The 16,319-nt window shown below is 39.4% G+C and overlaps 1 protein-coding gene and 2 non-coding genes across 3 annotated transcripts in view; 1 reads left to right on the top strand and 2 right to left on the bottom strand.

Annotated features, from left to right (window-relative positions):
* Positions 1-73, bottom strand: trnaf-gaa (transfer RNA phenylalanine (anticodon GAA)). Its single transcript has one exon. It is a non-coding gene; the product is annotated as a tRNA-Phe (tRNA).
* A 2,407-nt stretch (positions 74-2,480) lies between these two features.
* trnaf-gaa (transfer RNA phenylalanine (anticodon GAA)) lies at positions 2,481-2,553 on the bottom strand. Its single transcript has one exon. It is a non-coding gene; the product is annotated as a tRNA-Phe (tRNA).
* An 11,986-nt stretch (positions 2,554-14,539) lies between these two features.
* Positions 14,540-16,319, top strand: part of LOC145657973 (uncharacterized) — a 150,785-nt gene continuing 149,005 nt past the window's right edge. Inside the window, 1 exon segment of the mRNA XM_081714849.1 lies at positions 14,540-14,636. Coding sequence (XP_081570975.1) covers positions 14,540-14,636 — 97 coding nt within the window.

Genomic DNA, 16,319 nt, shown 5'->3' with positions numbered 1-16,319 from the left:
TGCCGAAACCCGGGATTGAACCAGGGACCTTTAGATCTTCAGTCTAACGCTCTCCCAGCTGAGCTATTTCTGCTAGACCGCATGTGCATTTGCCTCCTTACGATGAAAATGCTACCAATAAATGTAATCCCATTTACAATATTGCATACACACAGAACACAATGACTTTACCACTGTGAAATCCATGGACCACTCGGCAGAACCTCACGGCGCAGTCATGCCTTGAGCTGCACAGGGCGAAACTACACCTGTAGTGAGTAATTACAGCTAACAAGCAACTAACAACTAGGTTCAGATAATTAGCCTTGAATTTTACAGAATCTAAGGCAAAAGTAAGTAAACTCAGAACCTACCTTAACCAGGCAGAGAATAATCCAACGAGAAAACCCAAAGCACACAGGGCACAGGAAACAAGTTTGAACTTGTGTGAAAGAAGGGCTTGTGTGGGTGTGTGTGTGTGTGTGTGTGTGTGTGTGTGTGTGTGTGTGTGTGTGTGTGTGTGTGTGTGTGTGTGTGTGTGTGTGTCCCATATTGCTTGTTTAATGTTGGGGTATTCAAATGGAAAATGAGAACTTATGCTTTTAACATGGGAAGTTAAACACACTGCCTGCACAAAAGAAAATAACTCTCCCATACCATCACGCCATTGGAGAGTGTTGGTGACTGCCTAATGCCCATCATCAGTGTGGAGTGTTCCACAACGTTGAGCCTAGTTAGTCCTCATCAGTCATATTTTGAGCTTGTAATACATGTTGAATTGGCATTGGTGGTCCGGCATGAGGGTGTAAACACACCAAACTGACATCAATTTTGAGGGTGAAAACACACCAAAATCAACAGCTCATTCCTCATCACCTGTACAAAGGAAACTGGTTGACTGCAATGTCAGGTTCATTCGCAAGTTTGTAGGGTTTCCTAAATGTAAAATAATGCTCCTGAGGCTTTAACCCTTATAATCACCTGCTTTGGGTAGGAGAAGCTGCTATAATTTAACAGATACTCTAGATTGAAAGCACTTTCTAAATCACCAGCAGAATGTCTTTTATGAATCAAAACATGTTAACTGCATTTATGTTGAGTGTCAGTGTCAGGCAGGGAAGGAGGCAGGGAGCATGCAGGAAGGAAGCAGTATTTACAGCTGCATTGATAGGTGCATGCAGTCATAGAAGAGTCTTAATAGAGTCTCATGCACCCCAGAAATGGGATAGGCCTTATTCACTCTGAAAACTACACTTGCCCTCTTGTGGACTTAACATAAGTTCACAAATGAATCTATTCATTTGAATGTTTCTGGGCTGGATAAGAGGAAACTTTTAATAGGAAGTCAAAATAATTTTGATGGCAGTGAACAGTTCTAGCTTAGTGCTCAAATAATTGGGATTGACCACAATAGACATATTGTATATATTATATAATATCAAATATTGTATAGTAGAGGTGAAAATAGCTTTGGAAATTGGTTAATAAAATAAATAAACTTTCGTTTGTGAACCTATCTTGAGATTCTAAATGTGACTCTTTGAATGTGACTCCAATAAAACCTCTTTCATTCTTCTTGGCTCAAGTGGTAGAGCGCTTGCTTAACATGCGACAGTTAGTGGCATGGATGTCTACCTTCTCCAGTGTGTCTTAGCAGCATTGATACACTCTTCGGATGAGTGTGTTGCTCACTGTTGTTAGAATACAATATTTTGGAAGGTGTTTTCACATTATGCAATGAGAGAGGTAGTGGGATCATTGTCCGCATTCTCCAGTACGTCTCTTCTGCAGTGTTACACGTTAAGGATAAGTATGATGCTCAATGTCTTTAGAATTCAAAATCTACAGTGCATCTCTTCTGCAGTGGTACACATTAAGGATAAGTATGTTGGTTGCTGTATTTAGTGTACAATGTTTTGTTTTTTTGCCATTATGCGATGCCTCTTGGTAGAGTGTGATTTTCAAGAACTTTAGGAAGCAAATGACTTCTTTACATCACCTGTTTAGGTAGAACAAAGCCTGTCCATGAGCCAAAGCTAGCTGAAGTAGGCCCCATTCCATGAAAACATAGGAGTGCTGTGAAACAGGATTCCTATAATATTGTACCAAGCATACATGCAAGTTGACGCCGACCCTTCCCTTGTCCAGCTTACAACTAATGAGCTACATTTCAAAAGCGTTTGTGCAGAAGCCACTCTTCAAGCGCCTCTATGTGCAGTGATGAAACATATGATAAGATATTGCAAGTTTCAGGAAATTTTAAATAGGGTCACTGAATACAAAGTCTTTAGTGCTATTACGCCATGAAAACTTCTGATAGCATAAAAACAGCAACGTCGCAATCATTTTTTAGTAAAAGAAGGTAAAGGTTTATGAAGTACACTTCCGATTGCATAAAAACAGCAACGTCGCAATCATTTTTTAGTAAAAGAACGTAAAGGTTTATGAAGTACACATAAAAAAAAGCACACCATCGGAAGAGGAAATCAGTACCGCACAGTTGCCGAAACCCGGGATTGAACCAGGGACCTTTAGATCTTCAGTCTAACGCTCTCCCAGCTGAGCTATTTCGGCTAGACCGCATGTGCATTTGCCTCCTTACGATGAAAATGCTACCAATAAATGTAATCCCATTTACAATATTGCATACACACAGAACACAATGACTTTACCACTGTGAAATCCATGGACCACTCGGCAGGACCTCACGGCGCAGTCATGCCTTGAGGTGCACAGGGCGAAACTACACCTGTAGTGAGTAATTACAGCTAACAAGCAACTAACAACTAGGTTCAGATAATTAGCCTTGAATTTTACAGAATCTAAGGCAAAAGTAAGTAAACTCAGAACCTACCTTAACCAAGCAGAGAATAATCCAACGAGAAAAACCAAAGCACACAGGGCACAGGAAACAAGTTTGAACTTGTTATCAGAATGATCTCAGTAAGTCAAAAAGGATAGGCTCAGAAGTCTTGATTTTATAAAGTAAGCAGGATCTTAACATTTACTCCTTGCTAAGAGAAATAGCTAGCCTAACTTGGGATAACAGCCAACACACATTGTCACAGATGGGGGAAAGGATAGAAATGTGAAAGGTCAGTTTAGTTAGCAGGGTCCTGATTCTTGATTTGATCAAGAGGTATTCAATGCAAGTTCACAAGCACACTTTAGTGGCAAAGTAACAATGTTTTCACTTGCACAGGGATGTGAACCCTACACCCTCAGAGTAAAAGTCTGCTTTTGTTCCAAAATTGCTTCCCTGATGCATTAGCTAACAGTCAGCACAAGTGTGAATGTTGAAGATTCATTCAAGCATCTCTTTGGCACAGTATGTAGTGTGTACAAAAGGAAGCGAACAAAAAGGTATGAGAAAGTAGATCCTGTTTTCACTTACACGTGAACCCTACACCCTCAGATTAAAAGTCTGCTGCGCTACAATCCGAGTAATGCTGCGCAGCACAAGCAGAGTATGGAAACTCCACCCAGATATGGACTCAAACCCTCGCACATATAGGCAAGAATACTAACATCCCACTCCACTGAATGCTGAAGGAAACATAGGCTGAATGCTATCTTAAATATATTAATGATAGTAAATAAATTGTTGTCTGACTGATCTACTTTGATATTCTAAAACAGGATGAAGGCAAAATGAAGAAATTATTTTATTTGCAAAAGGCAAAGCAAGGATAAAAAAATATTCAGTGAAGAAAGCAGCAGGATTACCAAGATCTCTAACTGGCATCAGAGGACCATACATACAACTTGGGCATTTGTGGGGATTAAATTTAGTGGAGATAAATAAGGGATGGGTGTAGGTGATTATTCAGAGTGATAGGGATGGGCTAAGAGAATAAGTGCTGTGATTGGTGGATGTGGTCTGAGCAATGTCTGGAAATTGGCTGGGTGTATGATATTGCATAAACTATTAAATACTAATTGTATTTCTTGATAGACTTAAAAGACGGGTCAGGTAAAGGAGGCATTTTTTGAGAGTGCACAGACAGCATGGTCAGAAATGCTCCTGTTTGAATTCTCACTGTTCATTTTATTACCTATTTAAGAAATTATGTAGCATGCAGAGTGCCAGGAATAAATATTAGTAAAGGAGGAAATTAGTCAGAATAACTGCAACTCAAAGGTATAGTAGTCTTTATTTCTGCTGCTTTTCTCTGAGTAAAAAAAGATTAATCTGTGGCTCATTATTATTTAAAGGAACAGACAATGAACAAGGCATTTTAGAAAAGGGTGCAGAGCTGCTTGATCCTTGTGGTATTTTAATCCAAGGATGTCACAGACATTTTATTTAGACCCCATGGAACTGTGTTAACTTGTTTTGAAGGGGGTATAGTAGGTGCCCTTTAACTAGCACCATTTTATTGTTTTGACAATATACATCTTACATAGAATTGTTATTAGCATGAGCTTGTGGATGTTCATGAAATAAATCAGTTCACAGAAATAAATTTCATCCTGTGTGTTGGTGTCATGGTCTCTTACAATGTCTGCAATTTTATCGATATTTACCATCATCATTTGCTTTTGTTCAGCACCTCAGTACAGCTCTGCTTATGATACACAATCTGAGAAATCTCTAATCTGTAAAGCGCTCACTAAAATGCTGAAGTACGGTTTACAAAATGTTGAAAGTTAATCTGTTGGCAGGTGTTCTAGCTGCTGTCTGCACTGTCTTAGTGCAGCAATCAGGAGTGATGTCAGCAGTACAGTGCTGGCACTATGCAAATTGTTGTGTGCCTGTAATCTGCCTGTTTTAGCAGTACATTCTTGTTAGTGTGGACCCTAACAGTAGTAAGGTTTATGGAGGGTTGTATCTGTATGTGTAGTGACAGATTTAGGGGATGTGTGCAGTTTTCTTGCCATACTTATATCCTGCCAAAAATTGCAGTTTAAGTTTCTGTGCCACCTAAAACATCCTAATACATATGTTACGATGTAATTTGTTGATATTTTGTGGATTTATTTTAAAATTTATTCCTCCTACAGTATGGAACTATCCACGGATTAGAGAATTTTTTACCAATAAAACACAGGTGGTGAGAATAGGGGACTATACATCATCTCCTCTCACTCAGAATACAGGTTTGCTGTAGGGCTCCGTGCTTAGCCCCATCCTCTTTACCCTTTTTACACATGATTGCATCACATCCATGCTTCCAACACCATTGTGAAGTTCGCAAACGAGACCACAGTAATAGGTCTCATAGCGAATAATGATGAGACCTACTACAGAGAGAAGATCCATCACACAGCCAGGGGGTGCGTATGCAACAATCTTGTTCTGAACACCACCAAGACTAAAGAGGTCATTGTGGATTACAGAAGAACAGTGCATGCTCCATTATTCATATAAGGTGAGGAAGCGGAGTGTGTAGACAACATAAAGTACATGGGACTCCACATTATGGCCCACCTTACCTGGGCACTGTACATATCCCACTGGCTGATGAGGGCCCAGCAGCTCAAGGGAGCTTAAGCAGGCTGGACTCTACTCCCAGTTACTGGAAAACTTCCAGAGAAGCACCAGTGAAAGTATTATTTGTCTCTGTAATATGACTATGATTTGACAGCTGTGGATCACAAAACATGAAGGATTTATGGGATTGTGGGATGCTTGCTCCCTGATCTGAACTCAGGACTGTGGGATCACAAGATGACCACTCTCCCTGACCTGAACTCCTGCAGGATCTGCACTAATGCCTGCAACATTAGCCTGCAGTATTAGCATAGATCCCAACTACCCAGGCCACAGACTTTTTGTCCCTCTGCCTTCAGGATAGAGATATAAAACAATAAAAACTCAGAGCAATAGACTAAAGACAGCTTTTTCCCCCGATTACCCCATCTGTACATACCTAACCTACGCACTGAGACACACATTGCACATGCACCTATTTTTCACATTATTGCACTTTTGTATTTACTGTTGCTCCCTACTGCTGTCTGCTGCTGTATTTAATTATGTGCTTGTCTGTGTTTGTCATGTATCTCTTTTAATATGGTTCATGTTGAGAGTGCAGCACAGAATTTCATTGTACTATGTTTGATGACTATAAAGTGTTAATTAATTAATTAATTAAATCATTCATTCAGTCATTCCTTCATTGTTTTACAGAACCACACAGTCGAAGGGAACAAGATAGTCCAGAGCAATAGCATTCCACACAACGGCAACAATAAATGTATTTACACAAGTCAGGGCAGCACAATAAACTGCATTATACCACTGTCAGAGGATGTATTGCATATAGACTCAACAGCCAAATATCAAATATCAGCACAATTTGAGACACACATAGTATACATTTTAAAGTATTTGAGTAGTGCAAACATATGTAGGTGTGTATGCCTGAGAAAATGCACGGCACAATTCATTCGGGACAAGACAAAATCAAGAGAGGCATGCATAACGCATGTGACAGGCAGACCATCACAAGCTGCAATATAATAATTTGAGTATTCTAGTATCATAGCTAGCAGAACAAGCTGAATGTGCACTTCAGTGCATGACCTGTCTGTAGAATTAACAGCAGTAGAGCCTATCTGAGCGCATGTCCTATACTGTAAATTGGTGCTACATAGGTAGCTAAAAATTTGTTTGGACCTAGGTGCAGCACTTCAGTATCTGAAATAGCTCAGCTAGGAGAGCATTAAACTGGAGATCTAAAGGTCCTTTGTTTGACCCTAGGTTTCAGCATGTCAGCGTAACCAGTTTTCTTTGGACTCTGACAGAGAGGCTGTTCTTTGATTTGTCTCCCTTATTCCATGGCTCAAACACAATGAGTCACTACCTTCTTTGCTTCTGTGACAGGTTTCCTGGTGTAACAGCACTCTGTAATTGATGGTATGAATTTCAATGAACTTTGCACTTGATGTGTGCAACTGCTTTTGAAATTGAATTCATTAGTTGACTGCTGGTTAACCATGTGGAGATGGGAATGGTAGGTGTCAACTGGCATCTATGCTTAATTGGAAGATGCATGCATCCTTGTTCCCACCATGTCTAGCATTTCATGGAAAGTAGCCTTTCATTCCTGCAACCAGGGCTCAAGCCAAACAATCAAAATGTTGGTTAGCTCAGGTTAGTTACAACATGGATCTAATAATGCCAAGGTCATGGGTTTTATCCCAGTATGGGGCAGTGCTCCTTTAGGTCCTAAACCTTCTCTCTAGCTGGTACCTTGACAAAGTTTGCTCTGGAAAATCAATCTCACTGCTTCTGGCATGCTAAACAAGCACTATACAATTTAAACTATTTCACATCAGGCAGCCCTTGTCTCTGGCACTCTCTTTGTGATGAGATACCTACAGCATGCATTTCCACAGCTTCAAAGAATTTCAAGCGTGAATACTACCAGGTCTTTGTAGCTAACTAGATTACACACGTTCATCTGATGAACTAGTTACAATAATACATTTCCTAGCTGTCATGTCTTCTACTTGGACTCAGCCAAGCACAAACTACACAAGCCCAGATCAGATCCGGATCACCGCACTTTGTTCAACTATATAAGCTCAGTTTATCCAGTCTCTCATGGTGATGTCTGCCTGCATTATGATTCTGAGCAACCGTATTCTTTGTCTGCTATTCTGGTTTATACTTTTGATGCCTGTTTTTGGATTACTCCTTTGCCTGATCCTTGTTGAATTTGTATGCTTATCAGCTGTTTGCTGTATATTACCTCTGCTTCTTTTACCCCTTACAGTCTTTAAATGCAGACTGAAGACCCATCTATTTGCTGAATATTTAAAGGCCAACTGACACTGCTCCCTTATTGACTGACTAATTTAGTACTTATTGTAGGGCAATGTTTATGTTGTTTAACAAACTCTGGCAATTATTGCTAGATAGCACTTATCATTGTTTAAGATAGACCATATGTATTTTGCACTTCTAGGTATCAGCATTCATCCCTGTATTCTACAGTATTCTAGTTCATTGGTATGTTTAATTCTATCCTACTGTACTGTACGTGGATATATTCTGTAAGTAAATTACAAAGCACTTGTGTATGTTGCTCTGGATAAGAGCGTCTGCTAAATGTCAAAAATGAAAATGTAAATGTCTGTGTGCAGCCATCTGTCACTGATCCTATTAACTAAGCCTGTTCCAGCACGGCCACCCCCACCACCTCTTCCTGCCTCCTTTTTCCATAGTCTCTGATCTGGTTCACTGGAATACTAACTAGATACACCTGTTGCCTATTCTCTTCTGTACATAGGGCTCCTATTGAAACTCTCCTCTCTCATACTCTCATTGTGAAGTATTGCTGACTGCATGATGCATACTGAGCCTTTCGTTTATGTTAGATTTCCTGGTTACTGAACATTGTCTGTTTTCTAGAGCCTGTCTTCTGCCTGATCCTTGGACACCTCCCAGACTCTGCCCCTCATTTGCAACCCTGAACTGGCCTTATCTAGTGTACAGACAAGCTCCCTCCTGCCTGCTTTGCTACATTGAGGATCCTACTGAAATCTCTCCATTCACTTCAAGCCTGCTTCACAAACCCAATAAAACCTCTTGCATTTGGATTCTCCCTCTCTCCTGTGTTTGCATTCACTACAGCATCACTGCCTTCAAAACAAAAGTGGACCTATGTCAGGCAGACACCCTCCTATAGCAGCCAAGAGATTGGGTATTGGCATCACATTTAGGGTCAGCCCTATGGGTGACTGTATTTTGTTATCCCTTCATGTGTTGGCATGATCATTTCAGTCCTTTCCATGTTTGCTTAGCCTACCCTCAGAGATGTAGAAGGTAGTCCTGCTTACACCGTGAACACCTTACTGAGCTCCAGGCTGCGCACAGGATGATTGCATCATCAGGTGGACTAGAATGAGTACTGACCTGAGGAGAGCAGCTGGGTTTCAGCCACTCAGATACTGTGGCGTGATACTGTGGCCACATCCTTCCACCACATTCACCCTTCCTCAGCATGGTACTCAAGGCCCTCAGTGGGCCACTCGGACATGGGCACTGTAACGCCCTGGTCTTAACCTGCATTCTGTTTTCCTAATTATCCCTGCATGTCCCCATCCGCAGCACTTCACATTAGCCTCCTACAGCGATTAAACTCCTGCTACACATGTGCCCTCTAGAATAATAAAATAAATTACTTGATAGCATCAGATATTCTTAAAATACATCTATCAACATGAAATTTCTTAGGACTAATATAATCTGCTTACCGATTTTCAGTCTACATCCAACCATTTGCCAGAAATCCACATGGAATACACCATGTTTTCTTGATAATTTCCACAACAACCATGACTGTCCTTTTAAATGGTTCCTTCGTAACCTAACACAAATTATGCAAGCCTTTAGTTACCATAAAATTCGCATTACTCATGTAGCAGGGCTATTGATTAGAGCAATAATACCCTCATTTCGTTATTTCTGTGGTTTCTATTGAGCCATAAAGAGTTATTTTCTTTGAGTGAAAGCAAATCTCACCCACCATGGACCAAAATGTGAAAGGGGTTGGGGGGGTTATCAAATCACTTCACAAGCATTTTCCAACTGGTGTATTCCATAAATAGAATATATATACTATATATGGTGTGTGTACATATATATATATATATATATATATATATATATATATATATATATATATATATATATATATATATATATATATATATATATATATGAGAGAGAGAGAGAGAGAGAGAGAGAGAACTAGAGGAAGTATAGCATGACTGAAAATGAATCTCCTGCATCCAATTACACACTATAAACCCCAAAAATAAAAGGCATTGTTGTAACATTTTTGTATTAGATGATCTCAATTGGAACCTAAATGATGAAAAAATAAGCCTGGATGTGAATATATGTCTTGGCCCAAGTGTCTACTTAAATTTGATTCTTGAATGATAATTATGCTATTTGTATAATTTCAGATAATTAGTGTTAAAGTGAACAAATACAACTCATTCAAAAAAGAGCTTAAAATTGGAGGTGCACTTAGCCACATCTATCTGACATTTCAAACTAAGCTACTGTTTACTCTGCTTTAGTTTACTTCATTTTGGTTCTTGGTCTTTGGTTTATTTAATAAACCAGTCCATGCTCACTCATCTGCCTCACCCAGACATGTCACATGACTGCTGAATATAAACCAAAGAAAAAATGCTGGTCTTAAAATCATACATTCCTGATATACAAAACCATAAATCAAACCACAGTAACTGGCATCAATAATCTTGCATCAATATGGACCTTGTGGATCAGCACTTTTTATATTTTAAACATAAAAAAATGTTATACTTGGTATGACAAACCATTACAAAATTAACAATATATTTACTATGTCATGTTATTTAGATCTACACTGAATACATTGTGAATGAATAAAATGAGTGGTGAGTAAAATATGAGAGATGATTCAAATCTTTGGTACAGTGTAGATCTGTAATTACTGAAGGGTTTTTATGCGCCAGATTTGTTTTTTGTTTTTGTAAACTGAGTAGAACTGCATTTTTTTCATGTTCTAAAAGGGAAAATTCCAAGTTTCCTCATTATAGTCCTATAAAAAATGTTTAATTAAAACCAAAACTAATTCATTGGTAAGTTGTCTAGGAAAAGCATAATCATATATATATATATATTTTTTTTTTTTAAAGGTCCAATCTTTTGTCCTATAAATAAATAAATAAATAAATAAATAAATAAATAAATAAAAATGTTAGGCAGGGCGTCATTGTGTGTCTCAGAAATAGTTCAAGTGCAAAGTGGTTTATAAGCAGAATTTCTTTTGTTTCAGCAGAACAACTCCTCCAGTATTTTTAGAGGATATAAACCCACTTTGGGTAAAGTGTAAGTGAGCAGCAAATAGGGGTCAGGGGAAAAGGTGAAACCCGTAATGTCTCAAAATGTTTTTATATATATTGTCATATTACTCTATTTTCTTTTTTACTTTCAGAAAAAACTAACTTTGGGTCTATCGATGTAACAATAATTTCAGAATCTTATGACATATATATGGAAAAAAATATATACATTGTGCTATATATTTAAGCTTTACAATTTCAACCTGGTACCATTTTTAGATTCAAAAGGCTGGACATTAAAGAGAATGTAATCAGAACAACAAACATGTTGAACAGGTTTTAGGACAGTGGAAACAGTCAAAACTAAACAATGAATTGATCAAAATGGGCATTACATTAGGCTGACACTACAGTAACTATAGAACTCAAAGGAAATTAATGCTAAAACATTCTTCTGGTATAAGAATTTCAGAATTTGTCATAGAAAATTCAATTACAATCAAAACAACTGCGTGCCATGTTTAAATGCTATATAGAGTTTTAGTACAGTTTTTTAATTGCTTGCTCACTTCTTTGCATAAAAATACATGTTCAGTTCCTTTATAAGCAAACCCAAACTACACAAGCCTTTGGTTAACTGAAAATACACGTTTCTGATGTAAAAGTGTTCCTGAATAGAGCATTAAACCCCCCTTTTCTATTTTATATTGATTTTTATTGGCCATTGCAGCACTATTGACTTGGAGTAACAGCAATTCTCACCTATGTGTGAAGGGGGCGGGAGGGTGACTATCATTCACTTCTATATGTTTCCAAGTGTTTCCAGGGCAAGCGGTGTGCTTGACAGTAGTTTCATCAAATAGAGGAGGCTTAGACGAAAACGTAGACCACCCCCCCCACTTGCCATATTTAGTCATCCCTTTACTGTTTCAAGGTCTGCGTACTGTGTATTATCAGTGCTTCAGTATTGTTAGCAGGTAGCCTAGCGCATGGGTTTGATGCTGTTTGGCGAAACTCCTACAACTATAAGTATCAATACTCTTGAACATCATGCAAAGGAAGAGGCGTATTTTAGCTGAAGTTTATATGGAGTTGCTTGGGTGCTGCTAGCATGGAATAGCTTCGATGTTTGCATATCAAATCACTGGATGTTTCCATTCACTGCTGTAAAAATTCGTAATCCTGCTACAAATCGTAAGTATAAATGAGAAAGCAAACTATTTCTTTACAGTATTCTCCCCAGTATTTACAGTATTAGTTACAGTATTTTCCCCTAATGATGTTAAGAATGATGCTGTGAAGAGCTAATATTGTTGTGGAACTTAATAATGTAAGTTATTATGATGTTTAGTGAATAATGACTGAGTGCATTTGGAGAGATTTTTGGACACTTCAGGGAAGTCTAGGACACCTAGTGGAAAACATGTCTAGCTATTTACTCATTTCATGTATATACTCAAAACTGTTCAATATATTACACAAGACTCTGGTGAATCAGAAAATGCAGAGTATGAGTGAAAATTAATCTCCAGCATCAATAAACACATTATACACCAAAAAATGTTTTATGGTTATTTTATTATTTATTTATTTATTTTTTTACATTTTCTACTGTATTAGATGAGCTCAAATGGAACCTAAATGATGGACAAATAAGCCTGGATGTGAATCAATGTCTAGTCCCAAGTGTCTAATTCAGTTTGAATCCTGAATGATCATTGTGCTATGTGTACAATTTCAGACACCTAGTGTTAAAGTGAACAAGTACAAATCGTTCAAAAATGAGCTTAAAACTGCCGGTGTGTTAAGGGATTAAATTTAAAAAATGTATAACGAAGCTTTTGGGGATTTATTGCGTTGGCTACGTGAAGCAGTATATGCAGAGCACATGGAAACTGTGGATGCTTTGAAATCCAACATCTAGACTAACTCAACAGCAATTGATACCACAATTTAAGATTGATGAGGTACAACACTCGCAGTAAATTAGTGAGGTGTAGCATAAGGGCTCACAGACCTCAATACCAAAAGTTACCAGCTAGGCACTTGATTTAGAACTTTGGCAAAAAGCTAGCACTGAGTGTCTGGGTCACTGGGCTTATATAGGTCTAGCCCAGCTGTCGGGTGTTAAGCCTGATTAGTGGTGTGCCTGACTCAAGGCCTCCCTCTGGTGGCTGGAGGGGGCCTTGGCCTGGCACCAACCCTTACACTGACTTTAGGCAATTATCAGATTAAAGTGCATGTATTTGCACTCACTGATTAAATTACTCAGATGGGTCATTAGCTAATAAAGTTAGATTAACAAGGGGGTGTGGCAACAAGTAAGGGGCAGTCCTGACAAACAGTCAACAGTCAACAATAATTCCACATGCACGTGGCAGGCCATACCATATGATAAGTGGGAAGGTGAGCATACTATTACAAACTAGCAAGGACAGCAATAGCTATCAGACAGTAACTAGCCAAGATATGGTAATCTACAGTAAATATTTAATTGTTTAACTAAAACCAGTACTATGTGTTAAACATGTAAATGAGGAACTTCTAAATAAAGCTCTTGCCTTCTCCAGGGGATGCAGTACCTGGATTGTCACTCCACTGAGGTTAAAAAATAAGCATCTGGCAAATGAATGTAGTGATGTTACTACAGATGGACTACTCCGCCCACATAAGTCACATGGTAAGGCCTGACGCATGCAGGGGGATCCACATATGTACTGTGAATATCTGTTTTGTAACCACGCCCCTTCGGGATTTCATATACTCGCACAGGGCTTATTGCTAAGTGTTAATGTGTCTATTTAAACCCCTGTCTGTGTGTGCTCTTTTTGTTGGTCATTGTTGCTATGTGTGTGTTAACTCCTAGCTCTGTAGCTGTAAAGTTGGTTTGTGTAGTTCCCATTAATGTTTATAGGTGTTCTTTTAATTTTAAATGTATAGTCATGGTTACTGTAAGTGCTATGTGTGAGTGCCACCTGTTTCATATATGTTTTATGTTAATAAACATGTTTCACCAACAAGGAAGTCTCTGCGTCCTGCTCCGGGCCTGCGGAACTCGGGCCAGCTTCGTTACTGAAGTCATACCATGAAGTTTGTGATTGGTTGAACAAGTTCAATTTAGTACCTTCCCTGTTGACGCTGGGCCACATCTTACTTTGCAATATCGGTATGAGCCTATTTTGGCACAATGCGTATTATGTTTATTGTTCACAAGTATAATCAGAATAAGGGTTCATTTGTGGTACTGAGTGGGGTTCATAGTTTGCTTTGATTAAAAGTGTTGCTTACTAACGGAAGTTTTAAAGTTTACTCACCAATAGCAGCCAACCTTTTCTGAAACTGCTCAGGGGCCCATAGGCAGGAACCTAGACAAAACCGGCAACAGAAGCGGGCAAAACAGGAACAGAGGATACAGAGACAGACAAGGGAGCAGTATTGGGGGCTGGCACAGCAGCCTCAGGGAACAGAGGAGTTTCAAAAGTGACTCTCGGCATAACCAAAGAGTTTGTATGGGTCCGGGAAGTTGAAGGAGATACCTCAAGGGTGACGAGGCATGACTAAGGGAGTCTCAAATGTCATCAGAGGCAAACCTGTAGCATCTACAGGGGCCACAGGGGAGTCTCGAGGAATGACCACGGGGACAGGCCTGGCACCTGGCACTGGGACAGGCCTGGCATGTGTTGCGGGGACTTGTGGAGTGGCCTCCTCCACTCTAGGAACAGCCAGATCCGGTGACCCAACATTCAGCCGCGGCGGGCCCGCGGGCATGGCCGCATCATTCAGTGGTGAGTCTGGGAGGGCCGGAGGTGCCGCTGCGCTGCTCAGCGGTGGCGGGTCCAGAGGCACGGTTGCGCTGGTCAGCGGTGGGTCTGGGAGGCCTGAAGACAGGGTTCCACTACTAGCAGCAATAACTTTAGCAGTAAAGCCTTTAAATTGCTTGACAACAGAGCAATTTTTTTTTTTTTTTTAATTTCATGCTGCATTTTGTACTATGTGCTCTTGTGGAAGAATATGCCATCCTACTAAGTGCTGTAAGTAGTTTGGATGAAAAGGTAGGCCTATTTAACCTGACTTGATGTGGAGGTGGAGAAATTAGACTTAGATAGCCATGTTAACACCACTGATTTACATTACATGTCCATTTGTCATCTTTGGCGATGTAGAGGAATTCCAGCTCTCTAGCGCTCTTCCTTCTGGCTTAGTGGCAAGTTTATGGCAATCTCACTACTACAGCCCAGGTTTGATTCCTGGTCTGTTTATGCTTTTATGATTACAACAAGCAGATTTAACATGAAAAAAAAATGTGATCCTTGAATTTTAATTCAAACAGCTTAGGGTCCCACCCCATAATGTTGAGAACGAATGGAAGGGAAAGTTGTCAGCAAATACGTCCTCCACTGACAAGCTGAAGTTGATTAAAATCTAAGTAGAATATAAGCATTGCTAATCAAACCCTGGTTGTGTCAGGAATAAGCAGCTTGGTTATAAAGACTTGCTGCTGGAGCAACATGACTCTATATCAAAAAGACTTGACGGTTTTTACGTGCCTGTTGTCTGGCCTAAAAACTTGCATTACATATTCAATATTTGATGTGTGGGATAAAGTGAATTGATAGCATGTACAGTTATGAACTTTATTATCTCTGCTTTTGATGCCAGATGCATTCAATAGCTACAAAGTTTTTAAATGGGCGTTTTTGCCATCCTAAGTGGATGCTGTTTAAGGAGATGTCTCATCATGTGTCACATCTGTAATGATCACTTGCCATAAAGTGACAGAGCCGCATTTAAAGTGATGTGTTGGCCGGGAAGCAAATCCAGGTCAACTGCTTGGAAGAGAGCTATGCTCGCCACTACACCAGCAATGCAAACTTGTGCTAGATTCGCCCTAATGTTGTGGTCATTGCAGTCACCAAGAGCGTGGTCATGCTCTTTGAGTGGTACCTGACTGCAAGGCCCTGTCTTTAACATTCTTCAAAGAAGTGTGAACTTCAACAGCAAAAGATGCAAAATAATTTTATGCTGGCAGCTCACACAGTTTCATTAGTGATGTGGTCATCACAGCTATACGGAGGATGCGTCATGAGCTCTCCACATTGCATAATAATGGAAAATGGCACATCACTACTAATTTCAACAAATGTGCAATGTAGATGAATTAGTGCACCTTAAATAATGCACAGATTACATTCTGTTTTTTGTGGATCGCTAGCAAACATTGGCATGTCCTGTTTCTTGTCAATTTGAAAGCTGCTCTTCTGTCATTTAAGATTGGTCATTCTATACTTGCAACTTTCAGTCTGTTTTATCCAAAAAAATGAGCAAAGAACACAAGGATAAGAAAAGAATTTGCCCTTTGAGATTCCTTTAATAACATTTGAATAACCTTTGAAGTGAGAATATAAAATGGATCTCAATCATTGTAAAATTTTAATGGCTTGTGAGTGGTCATCTTACTAGGAATGCTTTAAAGTGAACAAACACTTGAGGCAACTGTTTCTCAGGCAAAGTGTCTGTATTCAGGTTAGGATATGTGCGTGTTCAAG

This window comes from Electrophorus electricus, chromosome 5, assembly GCF_041902795.1.
Source record: "Electrophorus electricus isolate QZ-2024a chromosome 5, ASM4190279v1, whole genome shotgun sequence".
NCBI classification, from domain to species: Eukaryota; Metazoa; Chordata; class Actinopteri; order Gymnotiformes; family Gymnotidae; genus Electrophorus; species Electrophorus electricus.
This window is presented reverse-complemented; position numbering and strand designations above follow the sequence as displayed.